The sequence below is a fragment of the Patagioenas fasciata genome, chromosome 1, assembly GCF_037038585.1.
Source record: "Patagioenas fasciata isolate bPatFas1 chromosome 1, bPatFas1.hap1, whole genome shotgun sequence".
In the NCBI taxonomy this organism is placed as follows: domain Eukaryota; kingdom Metazoa; phylum Chordata; class Aves; order Columbiformes; family Columbidae; genus Patagioenas; species Patagioenas fasciata.
In genome coordinates, this window is record NC_092520.1 from 8,645,675 (window position 1) to 8,664,594 (window position 18,920).

At 37.7% G+C, this 18,920-nt stretch overlaps 1 protein-coding gene across 29 annotated transcripts in view; it reads left to right on the top strand.

Moving 5' to 3' along the window:
• DLG2 (discs large MAGUK scaffold protein 2) overlaps nucleotides 1-18,920 on the top strand; it is a 1,047,967-nt gene that overhangs the window by 744,106 nt on the left and 284,941 nt on the right. For all 29 annotated transcript variants that reach the window (XM_071798683.1, XM_071798777.1, XM_071799041.1 and 26 more), the window contains 3 exons: nucleotides 3,640-3,776; nucleotides 14,525-14,669; nucleotides 17,392-17,533. In XM_071798683.1, the coding sequence (XP_071654784.1) occupies nucleotides 3,640-3,776; nucleotides 14,525-14,669; nucleotides 17,392-17,533 (424 nt within the window). The remainder of the gene's footprint in view (nucleotides 1-3,639; nucleotides 3,777-14,524; nucleotides 14,670-17,391; nucleotides 17,534-18,920) is intronic.

Genomic DNA, 18,920 nt, shown 5'->3' on the forward strand with positions numbered 1-18,920 from the left:
ATAGAGTTTAATCGATCTTTCCTAGTTTTCACATTGTCCCAATCCTGTATGTGCCTAATCTCTTCAGTGGTTTTGAACAAAGCCAAGTGTGACTTGGATGTACACCAATATTAAATCCAGTTTTCTTTCCTTTTTCCTCTTGGAGTAGTCTTCTCTTCTTCACAGAACCACAGAATCATAGAATGGTCTGGTTTGGAAGGGACCTTTAAAGATCATCTAGTCCAGCTCCCCTGACATGGACAGGAACATCTTCCGCTAGACCAGCTTCCCTAGCCAACCTGGCCTTGAACACTTCCATGAGGGAGCATCCACGACTTCTCCGGAAACCTGTTCCAGTGTCTTACCACTCTCATAGTATAAAATGTCTTCCTTATATCCATTCTAAATATTCCCTCCATCTAATTTCTCTTGTGAGGAAATTGGACTTTTCGTCCAAGACGAGGTGCTGCTGTGAAGCAGATTGCATGTGAGTAAAACAGGGAGTGAGATGCAGGGCATTCCACAAAGTGACTCCTGATCTTCTATGTTCTGATGGCAAAGCCTTCCTAACCACAAAAGTCAGTAAGAAAAAGGCTCTGCAATTAAATATGCTAATTTTTTTTAATGCAATGAAGCAATGAAAAGGGCCAAGTTTAAAAAAGTGCCTTGCTCCCATTGTTCCCAAATGTTTGAATGATTCTCTGCTTTCAAAATAGAGTGATAATCTGATATGAAGCTAACCTGATGTAGCTAGTGACAAGAGGGATCCACATCATGGATGCACAAACCTTTCTGACGTCTTAATACAAAAGAGAAACCTTCCACGTAAATGGAGGTGAAACTCAAGTCGTGAACCTCTATAGCACTCATCTTCCCGCCCACTACTTCTGACATCCAGCCCCCAGCCTTTCAGAAACCAAAACTGTGATTCATCTCATCTCTTTCAGATGTCTCTCAGGTGAGATGAATCATACTTTAAAAGCCCTTAACGAATTTTCATTGATTATAAAGGTAGCAGAATGATTAAAAAAGTTGTCTGATGTCATTTGGCCATATGAATCCTACACAAAAATTTTGTTGGAGTATACTTTCCTAGTGTCCTAGCAATTAGCAAAAGTCATTTAAGTAAAATTAAATGGGCCGTTGTTTCATTCCACATTCTTCCCAAGAGGAAATCTTTTAAAGCAGGCAAGTGTGATTAAACAAAGTAACTAGATCATTATCAACAGAAAAGCCAAGAAAACTCCCTCATTTGTCTCTCTCACCCACCCTCCCTTTTCACGCTGCAGTATTGCCCCTTGTTTTTCCCCTTTACACTTTTTTATATTTTTTATATTCAGTGCTGCTTTTGTGGATCCCAAAGGCAGGCCCTGCTTACAAACACAATGTGACCCCAACACAGCTGCATTTTCTGTAGACTAGAGAAGCAGAAAAAGATGCTCCTTTCATCATTGTAAACATCACTTCTGCAATGGGGGGAGCCTGTTTCAGTCCTCTCATTTTGCAGTTTCACACGCCGTTTGCGATATAACCACGCAAACAGCAAAAACACCAGCACCCGCTCAGCACTGCAGAAAATGGATGATCTTTGCTACTATTTACTTAACGTTGCAGCAGGACCTGGCTGCATTAGGAGCCCCTTTGCACAAAATATGATGTATGATCAGAAACAACCTTGCCCTTTACAAGCATACAGTGTTAATAAAGGGAAGAGAAGAGGATCAAAGCTCACCCCAACCTAATCTTCCTGAGGTCATGCCCAAGGTGAGCAGAGGAGCTGAAGAAAGCTCTCCAGCTGCGGTCCAGCCCACTCGTTTGCTCTCATCATCATTCTGGAATACTCTCAGATCTTCACTTTACCGGTAGAAGTGTATGCAGATGTTTTGGGGGTCAAAAGGATAATAATTATATCACTGAGTAACATTCTTCAATCATTGTTGCTTGTCCGCAACTGATGTTTTAAGGAAAATTTCAATTCTTGATGTTTTCATAGAATATCTTCTTGCTGCTTTGTGAGTGGTCCTGGAGTAATGAACAAATTCTTCAATGCTGAAGAAATAGTAATCTTTTTACCCTTGTAGTTGTCCTGGCAGTAGTACATAAATAGTAACAGTGATCACCAGCTTTAGCCAGAAATTAAATGATGTTTTATTTTAATTATCCCATGCTTCTGAATTGACTTCATGTGTATTGTTAATAGTCATCTTAATTAATTAAGTAGTATTTCAATTTGAGATAATAATTCAGAGGTTTTTGTCATTTACTGGTTTGGCACGATCTATTAAGTAGTCCATTATGTTATCTGATCTCAAACCTTTTTTAAGCTAAAATATCAAATGAAAATAATATGAGGAAAAAAAATAATAATTCACTCAAAAAAGTTAATCTCCCTACTCATACAGCTTCTGAAAGAGCCTGTGTGTATAATAGATACCCTAATTTAAGTTTTATTGTACAAGCAATCAGATTGGCGATGTTGCAATAAAATGCCAAATTCCAGGCAAATCATTTTTTACTATTGTCTTTTACTCCTCAGCCTGAAGCTATTAGTAACATGTTTGTTTTAAGAACAACTGAACAGCGTAGATTTCATAGATAAAACTAGTGATTAGTCTCTAAATAGCTATAACTATTTTTTTCTGTACAGCTAAAAGAGAAATGCCTGGTTGAAGCAACAGTCTAAGCAGGTTATTGTCAGTAACAGCTTATTTGTTCAGCTGGAACTTGCCATTAGCTGTATGTTCTGTGAAAAAATAGCTGTATGAAGTAAATTTTTATGGAAATAAAGCGCAGTAGCTTCTGTCTTTTCTCTGAGAGATAAAAATGTTATTATAAATGAAAGCAGTGATTTGTCTGTTTTTGCAATGTGCCAGAGGATAGGAAAATTAGGAAAAGGTTAAATCTGTCCTTTTTTCCCCTTCCCCCAACACTTATTTATTTTTCCTTCCTTTTCTAGAATCATATTGGCATGAATTATTGACATTGTTCCAAAATTTGGTTCTTTGGGTGTTTATCTAGGAATTTCACAGATCACTGAGCGTAAGCTATATATGTACAAAGGACTATTGCTTTCTTCTTTTATATATCCATAACCATTCTTTCTGTTCTAAAAAAACATATGAAACAGATTTAAATTCAAATATCTACACTGTTTATACTTTGACAGACCCTTTACTGTGATACTGCAGAAACTTGTGAAATCTGCTTTATAGCTCTGCAAGGATTTTCCAAATTGTGTGGACAATGAGTAACTTTAATTTTGTTCTGATAGACAGTGAAGCATTTTATACCAATATTTAGCAAAAGAAACTAAAGCTTCGGCGTTTTGTTCATAGTCATGACAAGTTGTGCGAAAATGTCTTGACATAGGTCACACCAGACCCTGGCAAGGACAAGCCATGGGTTTAGAATCCTGATTGGTTCAATTCTTTTTGTCTCTACCTTTCTATAATTCTGCATAAGAATTTCCTTAATTTACTTCTGTCCCTGACCTTTCAGGAAAAGTGGGAGAGTACTGACCCCACACATATCTCTTATGTCATTTTTATTTCTGTAAAAAATACTGTAATTGTACAGTAGCTTAAATGCGTACTACTCTTGCACTCCTCTTTAATGTTACATATTGTATTGCTAATGTTTTGCTTTCCATATCTTCTCCAGGTCTGGGTTTCAGTATTGCAGGAGGAGTGGGAAATCAACACATCCCTGGGGACAACAGCATTTATGTCACCAAGATTATTGATGGAGGAGCTGCGCAAAAAGATGGAAGGTTGCAGGTTGGAGATAGACTTCTTATGGTAAGCATGGCAAACTTAATTCACATTTTGTCTGTCTAAAAATTGTTTAATACAGAGAATTTAATTCATACATTTAGCTAGAGGTAACTATTAAAACATCTATAATTATTTTATATGTCCATCATCTTCATTTTTCCTATTGTTTATATATATTTCTGAGACTGCAGTTAAAAAAGCATTACACTAGAAAACCAACATTTTACAAAAAGAAGACAATGGGTTATACTACTTTGACTACCCTTCAACTGCATAGAAAATAAACATATTATGCATATTAGTGAAAAGTCAAAATGTACCACAAAAATTTACAGTGGGGTTTTAGATGAACTGTTAATTATGGTGGTACTGATTCTACTGATCATTTAAGAAAATTGAAAGATGTGAAAACATGCCACTAAACTCTCATGTGTAACCACTGTCAGTGCCTACATTTCAGTACAGGTATGAATGCTTTATGAACTATATATTATAGATGTCCCAAAATATGTTTTCCATCTTTTTCCTTGTGGAAACGTATTTATTCTTCTGATGGATCTCACATTAGGAAATTCTTCCTGATATCTGCAGTTCCAGTACATTGTTCCCCATAGATAATTCTTTCCCACTCTCAGAGCTTGTTTAATTCTTTGTTAAGGGGGAAATCCTGACCCCGGTGAATCAGCAGAAGTTAATCTATGTTAAGTTGTATTCATGTCAGTGCAATTGCTTAGATTTCAGCAGGCAGTGAAATATTTTCTGAATGAGTGCCATGAAAAAACGTACTGCAGTAGCTCTGTTTTGTGATGTGATATCTAAGCAGTGAAAAATTGCCGTGACCTTTTCCTGCTGCCTGCAAAACTGTGTCTAATTGAAGTTTTCTTTATTTGGCTAGAGACACTGTGTTCCAGTCATGTGAAGATGACTCTTCATTTTATACAGGGTATTAAACAGAACAGGAAAGTCACTTGGTTACTGGGTTGGTGACTGTTTGACTTTTTTTAATTAACCCAAGTGGATAGATAAAGCAGCTTAAGGATCAAATGGTGTTATCAAATTCAAAGCAAAATGAAGCTACAACTTACCACTTACCATTTCTTCGGCATTTCTTCTTTGCAGGAGCTCAGCACAATAAAATTCAAGTCACTGCTTTATAATGAAATTTTGGCTCATTTTTCTATAGAAATGTTATTTTTGTATTTGCTGAAGTCGCATTTTATTTTTTTAATTTTGCACCTTGTAGTGAATCTGCTTGTGTTCAGTTGTTGTATTTTTATGATGAGATTCCTCACAGTTTTTGTCATCTGTAAAGTTTTGTTACTTTACTCTTCCAAATCACTTAAGGTAATTATACACAAAAATTTTAAAAAAACAAACAAACAAACAAAAAAACACCTCTGTATGCACCAATAGTTATTTTGTACACCACTATGTATAAATTCAATCTTTCCAGATTTTTATAGGATTTGCATATTAAGCATCTCTTCTCAGTCTTGAACTTGTGAGTCACTGCAGTCAGATATATTAATAAGAGTTTCTTCATTGTGACAAATCTAATACGCAGAGGTCATTCTCAGTGTGCTTGATGTCACATCTTTAGACTGCTTTCCTTTCAGTCTGGACCAGTTCTTGATTTAACATCATCTCCTTTTATCACTGCATGTGTAATGTGGAAAAAAAACCAACAATCATAATATTACTCTCCGCTAGTCAGGTACTTCAAGATCAAGCTTTTCAAAATTGCATAAGAAAATCCTAGTCGGCTTGCTCTTTGCATACCTTAACCATTAATGTGGAGATGAGCTTCAAATATAAAAATCTATTTCTGAAATTCATGCAGATTACAGCCACGTTTTCTGGTTCTCCCCAGCAAGAGTCTTGGATTTCTTTATAACCTGTGTGCCTTCAATATTTTTTCTCTTCTATTTTGTGAAGTATCTGTCAGCTCCTGGCATTTACTTCATGTTCCTTTCTGAAAAGTGAGTGAAAGAATTTATTACTTTCTTTTGGCAGTGTATCAACACTTGTCATCTATACAGCCCTATTTCTGCTTCACTGATTCCTTATTGATTATATATTTGAACACTTCCTTTTTTTTCTTTCATATTCTCTTCTCAGTAGTGTGTCTTCTCCTGATCTTTATTTTTTCCACCATTTCTCTATAAAATTTACCAGATTTTGTCATTCGTTTGGAATTCTCAGCAGCTGCTGGGGAGCTTGTTTCATTTTTGTGTCTGTGCTCTGATAAGTTTGAAATGCTTTCAGACCCCAAAGAGCAACCAGATCAAATGCATTAAAATGTAAAATGTAATAATATTGTGAAATCTATACCAAGGGCATGTTCTGTGGCACCTAGCCTGTACGTAGAGCTTATTAGCCTGAGTTCTTCCATAAGAAAATGCTCCACTGTAAGAAAATCCTGAGGTCCCCATTACTGAAATGACTGGAGGAAGACTTACAGGAAGGAAAATAGTCCCTTACTGAATTCTGGTGGTAATGTCTACTACTGGCATGAAAATGCCCACAGTGAGAATACGACTGCAGTGGGTGTCTCAGCTAGGTTGCTTTTTTTTGTGTTGGAAGGGAGTAAAGGGGAGTCGCATACCAACCATCATAGGCTAATGTGATAATCAGGGTCATCTCTAGGGTCAAATGTGGTTGCTCAGGAATTTTTCCAATTGAATCTCAAAACCCTCCAAGGATGGGGCTTGCACGGCCTCTCTGGGAAACGTGTTACACTGCTCAAGTGTCTGCATGGGGAAAATACTTTTCATCATAACTTGTTTAACCTTCTCATGTTTCAACATATGCCTTTTGTCTCTCATTCCATTACCACACGCCAGTCTGAAAAGCTTAGCTCTGTCTTGATGACCTTTCTGTTAGCACCGGGGGGCTGCTGTTCGTTGTCCCCAGAGCCATCTGTTCTCCAATCTGAACAAGCCCAGTTCATCCAGCTTCTCGTCACAGGGCAAGTGCTCCAAACCCAATCATCCCAGCAGCACCCCCCTGAAACATAGAATTCTAAAATAATTTATTTGGAAGAGATCCTCAAGATCATTGAATCCAACCATAACCTAAATCTAGGACTAACCCGTGTCCCTAAGAACCTCATCTACGCTTCTTTTAAACATCTCCAAGGATGGTGACTCCACCACTGCCCTGGGCAGCCTGTTCCGATGCCTGACAACCCTTTCGAGGAAGAAATTTTTCCTAATATCCAATCTAAACCTCCTCTGGTCCAACTTGAGGCCATTTTCTCTTGTCCCATCACTTGTTACTTGGGAGAAGAGACCAACACCCTCCGTGCTACAGCCTCCTTTCAGGCAGTTGTAGACAGCGATTAAGGTCTCCCCTCAGCCTTCTGTTCTCCAGGGTGATCATCCTCAGATCCCTCAAGCACCCCCCATCACACTTGTGCTCCAGACTCTTCACCAGCTCCGTTCCCTTCTCTGCACTCACTCCAGCACCTCAAGGACTTTCCTGTAGCAAGGGACCCTAAACTGAGCCCAGGATTCGAGGTTTGGCCTCACCAGTGCCCAGCACAGGAACTGCTGGCTCATGTTCAGCCACTGTTGCTCAACACCCCCAGGTCCTTTTCCTTCAGGCACTTTCCAGCCACTCTTCCCTGAGCCTGTAGCGCTGCCTGGGGTTGTTGTGACCCAAGTGCAGAACCCGACACTTGTCCTTGTTGAACCTCATACAACTGGCCTCAGCCCAATGGTCCAGCTGGTCCAGATCCCTCCAAAGAGCCTGTCTACCACTTGCTCCACTTTGTTATCTTTCCTATGGTGTGGGACTAAATTGACCACAGTATCTAACTGCAGTTGGGGAACAATCTTTCCCTGGATCTCCTTTTTCTGCTTGTGCTTGTAAATCCCGGGATGCTGTTGATCTCTTTGCTTCCAGGACACACAACTGGCTCATACCCAGTTTGTTTTCCACTGGAAGCCCCAAGAGTTTTTCTGCAGATCTGCTGCCAGGCTGTAAGTGCCCAGCCCGTGCTGTTGAAGGGGGTTAGTCTGTGCCAGGAGCACGACTTCTTGTTTCTCCCTGTTGGATATCCTAATGCTCCTGTTGGCCCCTTCCTCCAACCTAGCCAGGATGGCAGACCTTGTATGTAGGGACTTTTCCCCACAGTGAAGTGTCATCTGCAAACTGGAGCAGAGTGCGCTCCTCACCTCTTCCAGTTCTTGGATAAGAATGATCAGGAAGAACTGAAAAATGCTGTAAGAGTTATCACCTCTAGATAATAATTACTTTCTTTTATCCAATTTGATCGTTTCACTTTGGAAGAGTTTATCTACAGAATGGATAAAGGAGAAATCAGTATAAAGCTGTGTGGTTTTACTATAAATAACACTCATAGCTAGAAACAAGGTATTCTTCAGGAAAAACTTTAAAAACATTTGTCTTTGAAAGAAAATTTGAGCTAATATTTATATCTTGTAAGTATTAGCTTTTAAAAAATTTATCTTCTGTGCCCAAATACCCTTGCATGTTTGTACCATATCCATTAGCCTATTGCTTCTTGGCCCATCTAGTCAGAGAGATCAGGTTTTTCTTGAGGTATTTATACTTGTAGGAAAAGAGACGTTACTCACATACCAACAGATTTAATTTGACTCTCTTTTCTTTCTGAAAACAGAAGGAAGAAACAGAAGTAACTGTCCTTTTCAGAAATTTAAGTTTGCTTCCTACCCCATTCTGTACTGAAAAAAACCATGTTATTGTTAGGTGATTTCATAGGGCTGCAGTGGGGTTGTGATTCCACAATTGTTCCTTGCTGGATCCCCTACCAATACCTGTTTCTTTCAGATTGTACATGGATGCAGGATCCTGTTTGTGTTAAAGTAATCAGAGCATATAATTGAAGATGCATCTAGGTTAGTATTTGGTTCTGATCAGAAGTCCTCTTTTAAAGTTATTTTGACTGACTTGTGGGATGATCTTTTAGAAAACAAATTGGATTTTTTTTTTTTTTTTTATGAAATTGCAACAGAAAATGTGGTCCAGGAGCAAAATATGTATAGCATGGTTGTCATCTCATCCAGACCCTCTGTTCCTGTGAATTGCTCCTAGCGCACACGATCTTCACTCAGGCAGCTGCATCCACAGATGCAACATTACGCTGCTATACCAGTTGATGGAGTACAGGTGTTACCCAGTTAGATGTAAAGGAAGAAAACAGTGTGAACAGGTAGTACCTGATCTGTAGGTTGTACTGGATGAGTAGCACAAAGGAAACACACTAGAAAAAAACATATAGTGTACTAAGGGACACTGAACTAGTACTGAACTATCACAGAGAGTTCGGTGGCTGCATCTTTTCTGATACAGTGTTGGGTTCTGAGCCAGATTTACACCATCTTTGACTCTGTCCTTGTAAGGCTTTATCTAGCATTCAAACATAGTTTTCCTAGGATTGGTCTTTAGGTTCCACTTAAATTTGAGAAGAAACTTCTTCTCAGTGAGAGTGACAGAGCCTGGACCAGACTGACCAGGGAGGTTGTGGAGTCTCCTATTCTGGAGACATTCAAACCCGCCTGGACACCTTCCTGTGTAACCTCATCTGGGTGTTCCTGCTCCGGCAGGGGGATTGGACTGGATGAGCTTTTGAGGTCCCTTCCAATCCCTGACATTCTGTGATTCTGTGATACCCTAGCAATAAGCTTCCCAATTTATTCCTGATGATAATGTCATCTGGTTGTTCCCTCACAGTTGTATCTTTCTCATGCCACTTTATTAATCCTTAAAACATTTTATTTCTTTTAACAAAATCATGTAAACTGTGATTGGAAAATGATGGTCTGATATAGTACAGTGCCACTTGCCCTGTGTATGCACTCACTGCTCAGAGCCTTAAGCCCACGACTGAGTTTCGGTTCGTGAAGCACAAACTCATGCATTTCCCTGTAAAGAGCTGTTCTGGTTTGGGACACTTAATCCGTAACTATTCATAGTCTAAGCAAGCTAATTTCAGAAGGATTAACAGACTGTGTTATCCACAGATAGCTGGTTTCTTTCAACTCAGAGTCCAGTACTTGCACAACTAACTCAGGAACCCTCAGGATTATAAATTGTTAGTTAATGCAGACAGTGTTGGATCCTTAGGACAAATGACTGGTCTTCAACTCAAAGAAACCTTTCACTTTTCACAGCTTTTTAAATCATAGTGAGTTTTAAAAAATACCATCAGCATTCCAGATTTACCGCTGGCAACTCACAGGTGTTTACCAGCAAATGTTCACTCGGGATTCACTCCGAAAAATCCACTTTCTAAATGAAAAGTAGAATATTGCACAAAAGTAAACATGACCACTGGCAAGGGAAAGGTCAACAGTTTTTCATTGACTGAACCAAATCTCTCTTACCCTAAATCAATAAAGGAAAAAAACGAATTATCTTTTTTTTTTTTCCTAAAAAGAAAAAGGTTAAATAAAACAGACTTCTTCCTCCAGAGCTCTTATTCTGTTATCAGTTTATGCTGTTGTGAATGAAGTTATTCTTTAGAGCACTTACACGGTCATTTTGGGAATTTTAAGCTTTTCACTCCAGCTAGTTCCCAGTGTTTTTGTTTTCCAGTATGAATCTAGGAAAACATCCAAAAAAGATAATTCTTGCTTAGGTTTACACTTCATTGCTTTGATTATGCTATTTAGGAAAAAAATCACCCCAGTGCTTTTATATCTCTTTGGCAGCATTTCTTACTTAATTCCCCCCTCACTCAAATTGCTTCTTTGATTGGACTTTGATTGGACTTTTCTCTATTGCTATATTATTTCTTCCTCTTATTCTTTTCTTGTAATATCAGTATATTATCATATCGCATACTTTCTATTTAAAGAAACAGCTTTCTTAATTTTTTCTTTATTACTTCAGGTGCTGTTTGTATCTCTGAATTTTCTGGATGTGGAGCTTTTCCCATTAGAAAATCCCCACTTGCTCCATGCCTGTTTTCCTTTCTGACTCCTCTCCTTTGGCGCCTGTCACAGCATTTTGTGGCTCAAACACCCAACTCTTCTAACTAAGCTGACCACTCAGATAAATATGGGTTTTAGCATTTGCTTTGGGGGTTTTTCCCCCCTTAATTCAATGCTCCTTAAGTCAGCTTCTTAAAGCCAGAAAGTTGGCATGCAGTACCTGTTCTACCCATTCAGCTCTGGTGTCAGCCCTTCACAAAAGTTTCAGCATTTCAGAGGGTTATGTGCTGTTTACACTTAGATTTATTATTTTGTGTGCGTCTCTCATTCTTTATCTCCTTTGGTACCATGCACCGACTGTGCCACAACCACTGAAAATACCAGATTTAGTATTCAGATTTCAAATTAGACATCTTTTATGGTAACAAGAAAAAACTCATTGAACAGTCTCTCTTGGAGATGCTGAGAGATTCTTCTCTCACCATAAATCTTACCATAAAAAACAACTGCAACATCATATTTCCTAATAATCACCATCTCTGGCATGATGTTTTGAAGAACAGTATCCAGAGATTTCCTTGTGATAATAATTACAGACTACAGACATCTTGCATCTAGAGAGATGAATAATATAATTCTTCAGTGTATTCAGGTTTTCATTTTTGTAGATCAGAATACAGACAGACGTCTTCATTTGTAATCATTGCTTTATGATCAAAAAAGAAGAAAATATATTCATATATGCACATAGCAGTATTAATGGAAATTGCAGGTCCAAAGCAAGGACTACCTTCTGAAGGAAACTGGGAAATGCATAGTGTATTTTGCATACAGTAATTCTAAATTAATGTTGGTAACAACTAAGGAAGTGGGTTTTATACCATTCTCAAAGAACTCCCATTTATAAGAGACCCCATGGCACCACTGAGGATCTTAGTCTTAACGAATGAACCAATGTGGGTTTATATTTATTTATTTGCTCTTGATGTACATTAAGTCTGTCTTTATTTCTTCATTTACTGAGAACTGAACAGTCCATGACAAAATTAAAAAGCAGCAAACTTTCTTTCCAGGAGTGTTCTCTCTAGATATGAGAAACCTCTAATTCTCTGTATATTTGGAATGAGATCGAATAGCAATTTTGGTGTATGTTGCTGGAATACATTTTCTAGCAGAACTTTGTTTACTTTGAAGGTTTCCTTCTTCTCCTCAAATTTTCTTCCAGTGTCTTTTCTCTGAAGTTCCCCTTTGTAACGTGATTTCACTCATGCATTCAAGTTCTACCAAGTTCCAGCTCTACATATTTCATTTTTCAGAGATGAGGAAAAAAGTCATTGTACATAAACTTTGCAGTGATCTCCAGGATCTCAAAGTGTCTAAAGATAAACATAATGCACATCTGCTCAGACATTAATTCTTAGTTTAGAATCACTTGATCTTTAATTCTGAACTTTAAGATTTGGACAACTTGTACAGAGCTTTGGTAAAATACCTGTCCTGTAAAGTTATTGTTGGAGAGATAAGAAGTAGAACCTGTAATATCAAATATAAATTTTATATGTATTATACTATATTTTCTGTTTCTAAAATGGCTGTTTATTCTCTAACTGCGCAACTGTGACATCCAAGTGTGTTGTGATGGAAGTACAACAGTCCCAACCACAATTTTTATCAGTTAGATTTCCAGGAAAAAAAAAAAAAAACAACTGTGAAAAAATATTACAACCAATAATTTTGTGTCTTGATTGTTTTACACACTCCTAAAATGACCAAAAGTCAAAATCCAGACAGTACAATGATATTTCATTTTGTGTCTTTTTTGGCTAAGAACTTTTATTCACAGCAGCAGTATAGTGGGAAGTTGTTATGTGAGATTTTCTTTACTTCAGAAAGCTTGTGATTAGGATGAAACACAACAAGATAGGTGCAATGTACAGACAGCATGGGAAGGAGAAAAGGTAAAGGATAACTGTGCTGTAATATTTCCAAAAGTGTGAATCTTCAGTATTTGACAGTTTTGAAATACATAAACAAGAAAGGCATAATTTCAGTCACTTCTTACTATCAGCCTAGTAATTTAAAAGACATTTCTTCATTAAAAGTGCATTTATATGTTACTGCTGTTCGTAAGAAAGAAAAAAAAGATAAATTTATGGAAGATAGGGATCAGATTTTTATTTAAATAGAAGACCTGTCAAAATACAGCATTGAGTGTCATCAACTCTCTTCTGAGTGTTAAATTGTATCATTGCTCTTCATGTCAAATTGTCACAACATGCCTGTCATTGCATCTTTCAATTAACCTTAGAACCAAGTCTGAGAATTATACAAGGAACAAAGTTTAAATAGAGTCCTTCCATTTAGCAATACTGCCCCATAGCAATCATTCTCTCTTGGTGCTGATAAAATGGTCTGGGTATGAAGAGTCCTCCGGTGATTCATGATAGCTGGATTTCTTCCCAGTTACCAAACCTTTGGGCAGTAGCTTGCTGTCATAACCAGGTCTCTGATAATATACTGATACTAAGTTACATAGAAAGTGTGTAATTTTTTCTGTGAATTACAGCTGTACTATTTTATACTATACTTGAGGAGCTACTTTTTCTTCCATTTTGCATAAGCTTTGCAATGAATCCTTGCAATAACTGTAGAAGTTGGAGGATGGCACATACATTACATCAAAACAAAATGTTTCACATACAACACTCACCTTGAAATGCTGGTCACTGGAACAGGCTCCCCAGGGAAGTGGTCACAGCACCAAGCCTGACAGGGTTCAAGGTGTGTCTGGACAACAGTCATATTGTTAATTTTAGGTAAATCTATGAGGAGCAGAGAGTTGGACTCGATGATCCTTTTGGGTCCCAACTCAAGATATTCTGTGATTCTGTCATTTCTATCGACTTACACCACATATCTGAAAGCTGTATCTACATCTATCTTTCTTTCTTCCATCCTATAATTTTTCTGTTCAGGATGTATGCTTTTTGGGGCTGGGTCCCTTCACTATTCTGTTTATAGGAGGAAAATCTATTATTGACATTTTATGGATGTTGGGGATTTTTACTTGAATAAATGTTATACGTCTCTACAATAAACTGCTTCTGAAACTTTTCTTTTGACTTTCTGTGAGTAAAGCATAAATAGGCAAGGTTTATTGCCACCGTTTCCTTCCCTATATAACCTCTAGTCCTGTCCTTTTATTCTTACTCTTGTTTAGTGTTTTCTTTTCTGATCAAGCACAGAACTAGTACTATATTCTCTTGCTTTTTCAATGTCTCTTTCCTATGCTACCAGAAAACCAAAACTTTCACAACGAAACTCCCTTTTCCCCCATCCAGAACTGCCCTTTTTCATTTCCTGTACCTCATAGGCATCCCCTTATTCTGTATACCACTCTCTACCTCTTATTATTTCAGTCATAAATGGCATATCAGAGATGGAAAGATTGGAAGGTGTTAATCATTTCTGAGCCATGCATGCTAGACATGAATTTGGACGGTTCATATTGATGGGTCAAATAATGTAGGTAGTTTCCGTAAATGATGTGGTGTTAAGCTATTAAATCATTATTTAATATAGATTTATGTTAATGATGCTACTGGTAGCAGAATATCACAAGGGACTTTTGTACTGAAATGACCAAATGACACCTCAACCCATTATGATTCTGTGATATCATCAATATCGCTATGTCAGTCTTTGAATATGCAGGCACTAAGAAAACCATATTTTCTACCTTGCTGCAATACTGCATCTGTAATCCTCAGTGCTCTTTGTGATCAGTGCAAGGCTGTGTCATTTTCTGTGTCTGAGTCCCAACTCACCTGTCTGATTTCTTTCTCCCTTAAGGTAAATAATTACAGTTTAGAAGAAGTTACCCATGAAGAGGCAGTAGCAATACTGAAGAACACATCAGATGTCGTGTATCTGAAAGTTGGAAAGCCCACCACCATTTACATGACCGATCCTTATGGCCCACCAGATATTACACATTGTAAGTGATTTTTGCAACTCATTTTATAGGAGCTATCAGTTTGTCAGATGACTGGATTTTCCTAGCTTGTCTAAAGTAGCACATTAAAGTTTATGAAACAGCTTGGAAGACTGCAAAAATGAAATGTTTACTGCCACTTAAGCATGCTATACTCATGAAGTAGTATAAATAATATAACTCTGCTAAAGTATTTTTGCAACAAAGGTAAGAATGTAGCTCATGTACTGCTCTGCCCTTGTCCAGGTGATCAGACTGAACTGTAACTCTTGTGATAACCACTAACATATTTTGAAATATGCTTAGATTTGCAGACTGGAGTCCTCTGTCCACAGAAAAAATGGAACAAGCAGCAAACTATCTTGTAGAAACTTACTGAAAAGCTTGAGATAAATACAAGTGATATTTGTATAAAATATTTACTTGGAACGTAAAAATCACTGCTTTACTTACACAAATGTACCTATTTTCTGTATATATCAAATTCTTAAATGATTGTTCCACTTTGCTTTATTCTGTCTGTCCATTAATTTTATATATGTTTAGCTGCTATTTTTTCACTGAGGACCAAGGTCATATTTGTCCTTGCATTCAATGTATACTCTGTTGTAGGAAAAGCTGTTGAAACAATGTAATAAAGCTCAGCGCAGGATCTCATAGGAGGGGTAGATATTTAATTTTAAAATAAACTGATTTCAATCAGGCTGCCATATCTACACACTCAAAATCATCTAGGCTCATGTCCAGCATTCAGGTACAAAAGTGAGCATCCAGGTGCGTCACCAGGACTCCCTGAGATGATCCAGTACAAGAGTGGGTGACTGTGGAGTCCTTATCATGCACATATACCTTCTCCTGAACTTGAAAACCTCCTAGCTGATGTGCTTTTTGCACCCTTAAGGAGATGACAGCAATTAGGATCTTCTGTCTCTCCCATCTGTCCTACATACGCATGTTTTCAGGATTTACTCCTCTTTACCTCCTTGTCTGAGTGTCCTAGGCTCCAATCTAGCCTTTATCTCCTACCACCATCTCTCCTTTATCTCCTACCATCTTAAGTTTTTGTTTCAGTTTGGGTTTAGGTGCTGTCCTGATAAGTTACATGTAGTTATGTATTGAAGACCTATTGATGAATGTAGGTGCAGGTTTAATTTTTGACAAAAGCTTCAACAACTTAGCCATACCCATCTTGATCTCCTGCCAATAATCCTAAGGGCATGTAAGGCCAACCAAGGGCTGGGAAAGGCAGATTTTCCCAGTAAATGCCGGAGACTTAAATTTTTCTGCACTTTTGCGTAGTGTTGCTACTGTGGATCGATGAAGTTGAGGGAAAAAGATAAATATCTATAATCCTCCTTATTCAAATTGCTCCATAAAAATAGAAGGGAAGATTTTGTAACATGCACATCAGGTGCACTCAGCCTCGCTGAGGATACCTATTTACTCAGCAAATGTTACAACAGATGGCAATCATGTTGTTCAGTAGCAGTCTGGTCTGAATCTTAGCAAAGCCCAAGAAGTAAAAATGCTAAATGTCCCTATCCAATCTCCTGCTTCATAATACTTCCCAACATAATAATTCGAGAGTTCTAAAACAGTGTGTTTTATTAAGTCAGGTTGTAGATCAGCAGCATATGAGAAGACAGAAGTTATTCCAGAGGGACAGTAAAGGTTGAAAAGATTTGCAGAAGCTCATCCCAGGCTGTTGGTGCATACGGATTCATTTATCCTCAGGGAACCTTTCATTATACCTACACCTTCAGAGTATATCAGAACGACTAACGGCATTTCCCTGTAGAGATATTTTGCTTTGGAACATTCTGTGTCTCCACATCTGAAAGAAAGACTGAAACTAGTACTAGAAAGTTTAGCTTTCTTCTTCTCACGAGAAAATTAATCACAGCTCATTGCAGAAGCATGTATCATTGTTTTTCCTATCTATCATTTCATTTTCTAATGACATTAACTAGAGATTTGAGTACAAGTATTATTACATCTCTCCAGTCATAAATATCCCCAGTAACTTCAGAAAAACAGAAAGCAAGCAAAGAACAAAACCCACAGACCCAATACAGAATCAGACAGCATAGGACTGCAATATTCATTACTAATCATTAATATGTAAGAGGTTTGTATCCACTTTCTATTTAAAATATACAGAGTTACTGTGATCTAAATATCATCTATGATGATACTGAAATTTCAATTATTTGGGAATTTTGGCACCTTTAGTAGATCACAGCTTTAAATCTTCACCTTACATAATTCTTGCCACTCATAAAATTCCTGCTTTTATCCTGCATTTAGTTCTTACTATATTACTCCTATTGCTTTATGTTGGAGCCAAAAAGAGGAGCGTGTTTTAATTCTCATTCTCTTCTATACACATTTCTTTCTTTGAGTCAGTCCTAATTGAAAAAGAGTTTCCTGTCTCCCAAACTATTGTTTCTTATTCAGATCCCCTGTAAAGAGTCAATCCCTGCAAACGAGCCAACAGTAGTAGTAGTAATAGCAGCAGTAGTAGTAGTAGTAGTATGAACCTTTCAGGAAAACTTCAGCTGTTCATTCTTTGTTACATTTTAAGATCTCTCAGGCAATGACTGTCTGTTTTGATGTTATTTGCAGCAACGAGGACATTCTTGGTAGTCAACTAAAAATGAGTGCTCTTGTGACATCTAATAAAATATGAAAGTGTCTAACTAGAAATGCTTATTCTTACCATCAGCTTATTCTCCACCGATGGAAAATCATATACTGTCTTCTGGAAACAATGGCACTTTAGAGTACAAGGCATCCCTGGCCCCTATCTCACCGGGAAGATACTCACCCATTCCAAAGCACATGCTTGTGGAGGATGACTACACCAGGTCAGACACTTCTCTTTATTTGTTAATTTTCATGACAATTGCAAAGGATGTAGGTAAAGCTCTTCAAATTGAATATGGCCTATAGTTCTTTTCACTTTTATTCAAGGAAAGATGAGTGGAAAGTGTTACAGGTGTGAAGACAACTAAGAGAAAGATCACACGTATGAATGCTGACATGAGGTCTGTGTTGTCTGGGTGCAACCCTATACTAGTTCCTAAGCAACACAAAATGTTCTGCCTCTTAACATAATGAGGAGCTCCCAGGATCAGTGACTCATCTGCCTCACCGCATGGATGGGTGGAGGGACTGCGTGTGCATTTGTATCTGTCTGTGACAGAACTCTCTGAAAGGTCCATCCTGTTCAGTTCAATGAAAGCAAGGCTGGAATAGGCTGTCATTTATCTGTGTACACACATTGAGAGATAAATATCATGGAGAAAAAACACTATGAGAAAATTAAAAAAAAAAAAAGTACAAACTGGCTGAAAACATAGGAGGGAAACTGGGTAAAGTTTCTTAACCATTAATAATGAAAGAGTTTTCTATGAGAGCACAGAGGTTAAAAGAAAACTGTTTATGCAATGGTACTTGGTGCCTTTATAAAATGGGTTCTTTGGTGTGAATATCAGCAAAATTACCCTGGAAGTTGCTTCTAATCCTTTTGTTTGCTTGTTTGTTTTTAATAATCCTAAAAGAATTGTGACTACTACGTGGAAGTATGGTAGCAGAATTGTATCTATGTGGCTGCTTTCCAGGTAGAAAAGACACAGAGGAAAATGTTGAGAGGGTTCTTTTATGCCTTGTGTTAGAACCACACTGAATGTCACTGATGAGACAGTGTGTATTTATCTTTTTGTTTGAAGGCACTACCATTCACTTAGAAGATGATAGTTGTTAAGTTTGCAAAATAAGCTCTCATTATAACGTCTAGTGCCACAGAAAATGAGAAATTCACTCTTTTTCTGTTCTTCAGTATTCATAAATTAATTGTGTTTAAAGCTAGGAGGGGTCTGTTCTGATTATCTAACCTGACCTATTGAAAAGAATCTCATCCACTTACGTATTCATCAGCTTCATAACTTGCTCATTTGCATTTCATTTTTCTCGTTGCATATGATTACGATCTCAAGCTGCTTAGCTTGTTGGATCAGACAGATTCAGAGTAACTAAATCATGATACAGCATTTAATCAGGACATAAATTAATGGAGACCACACCTTAGTATGCATACCAACCTTCATTTTGTGCTATTTCAGGAAAAAAATAAGTATCCAGAGAAGCTGTGAATATTCTATGAAATACTCCCGTGTTCTTCCTGTCAGGATTCCAGCATTAGTGAGTTGTCTAATGAAGGGCTGATACCTGAAGTTTTCTGTGATGTTGGCA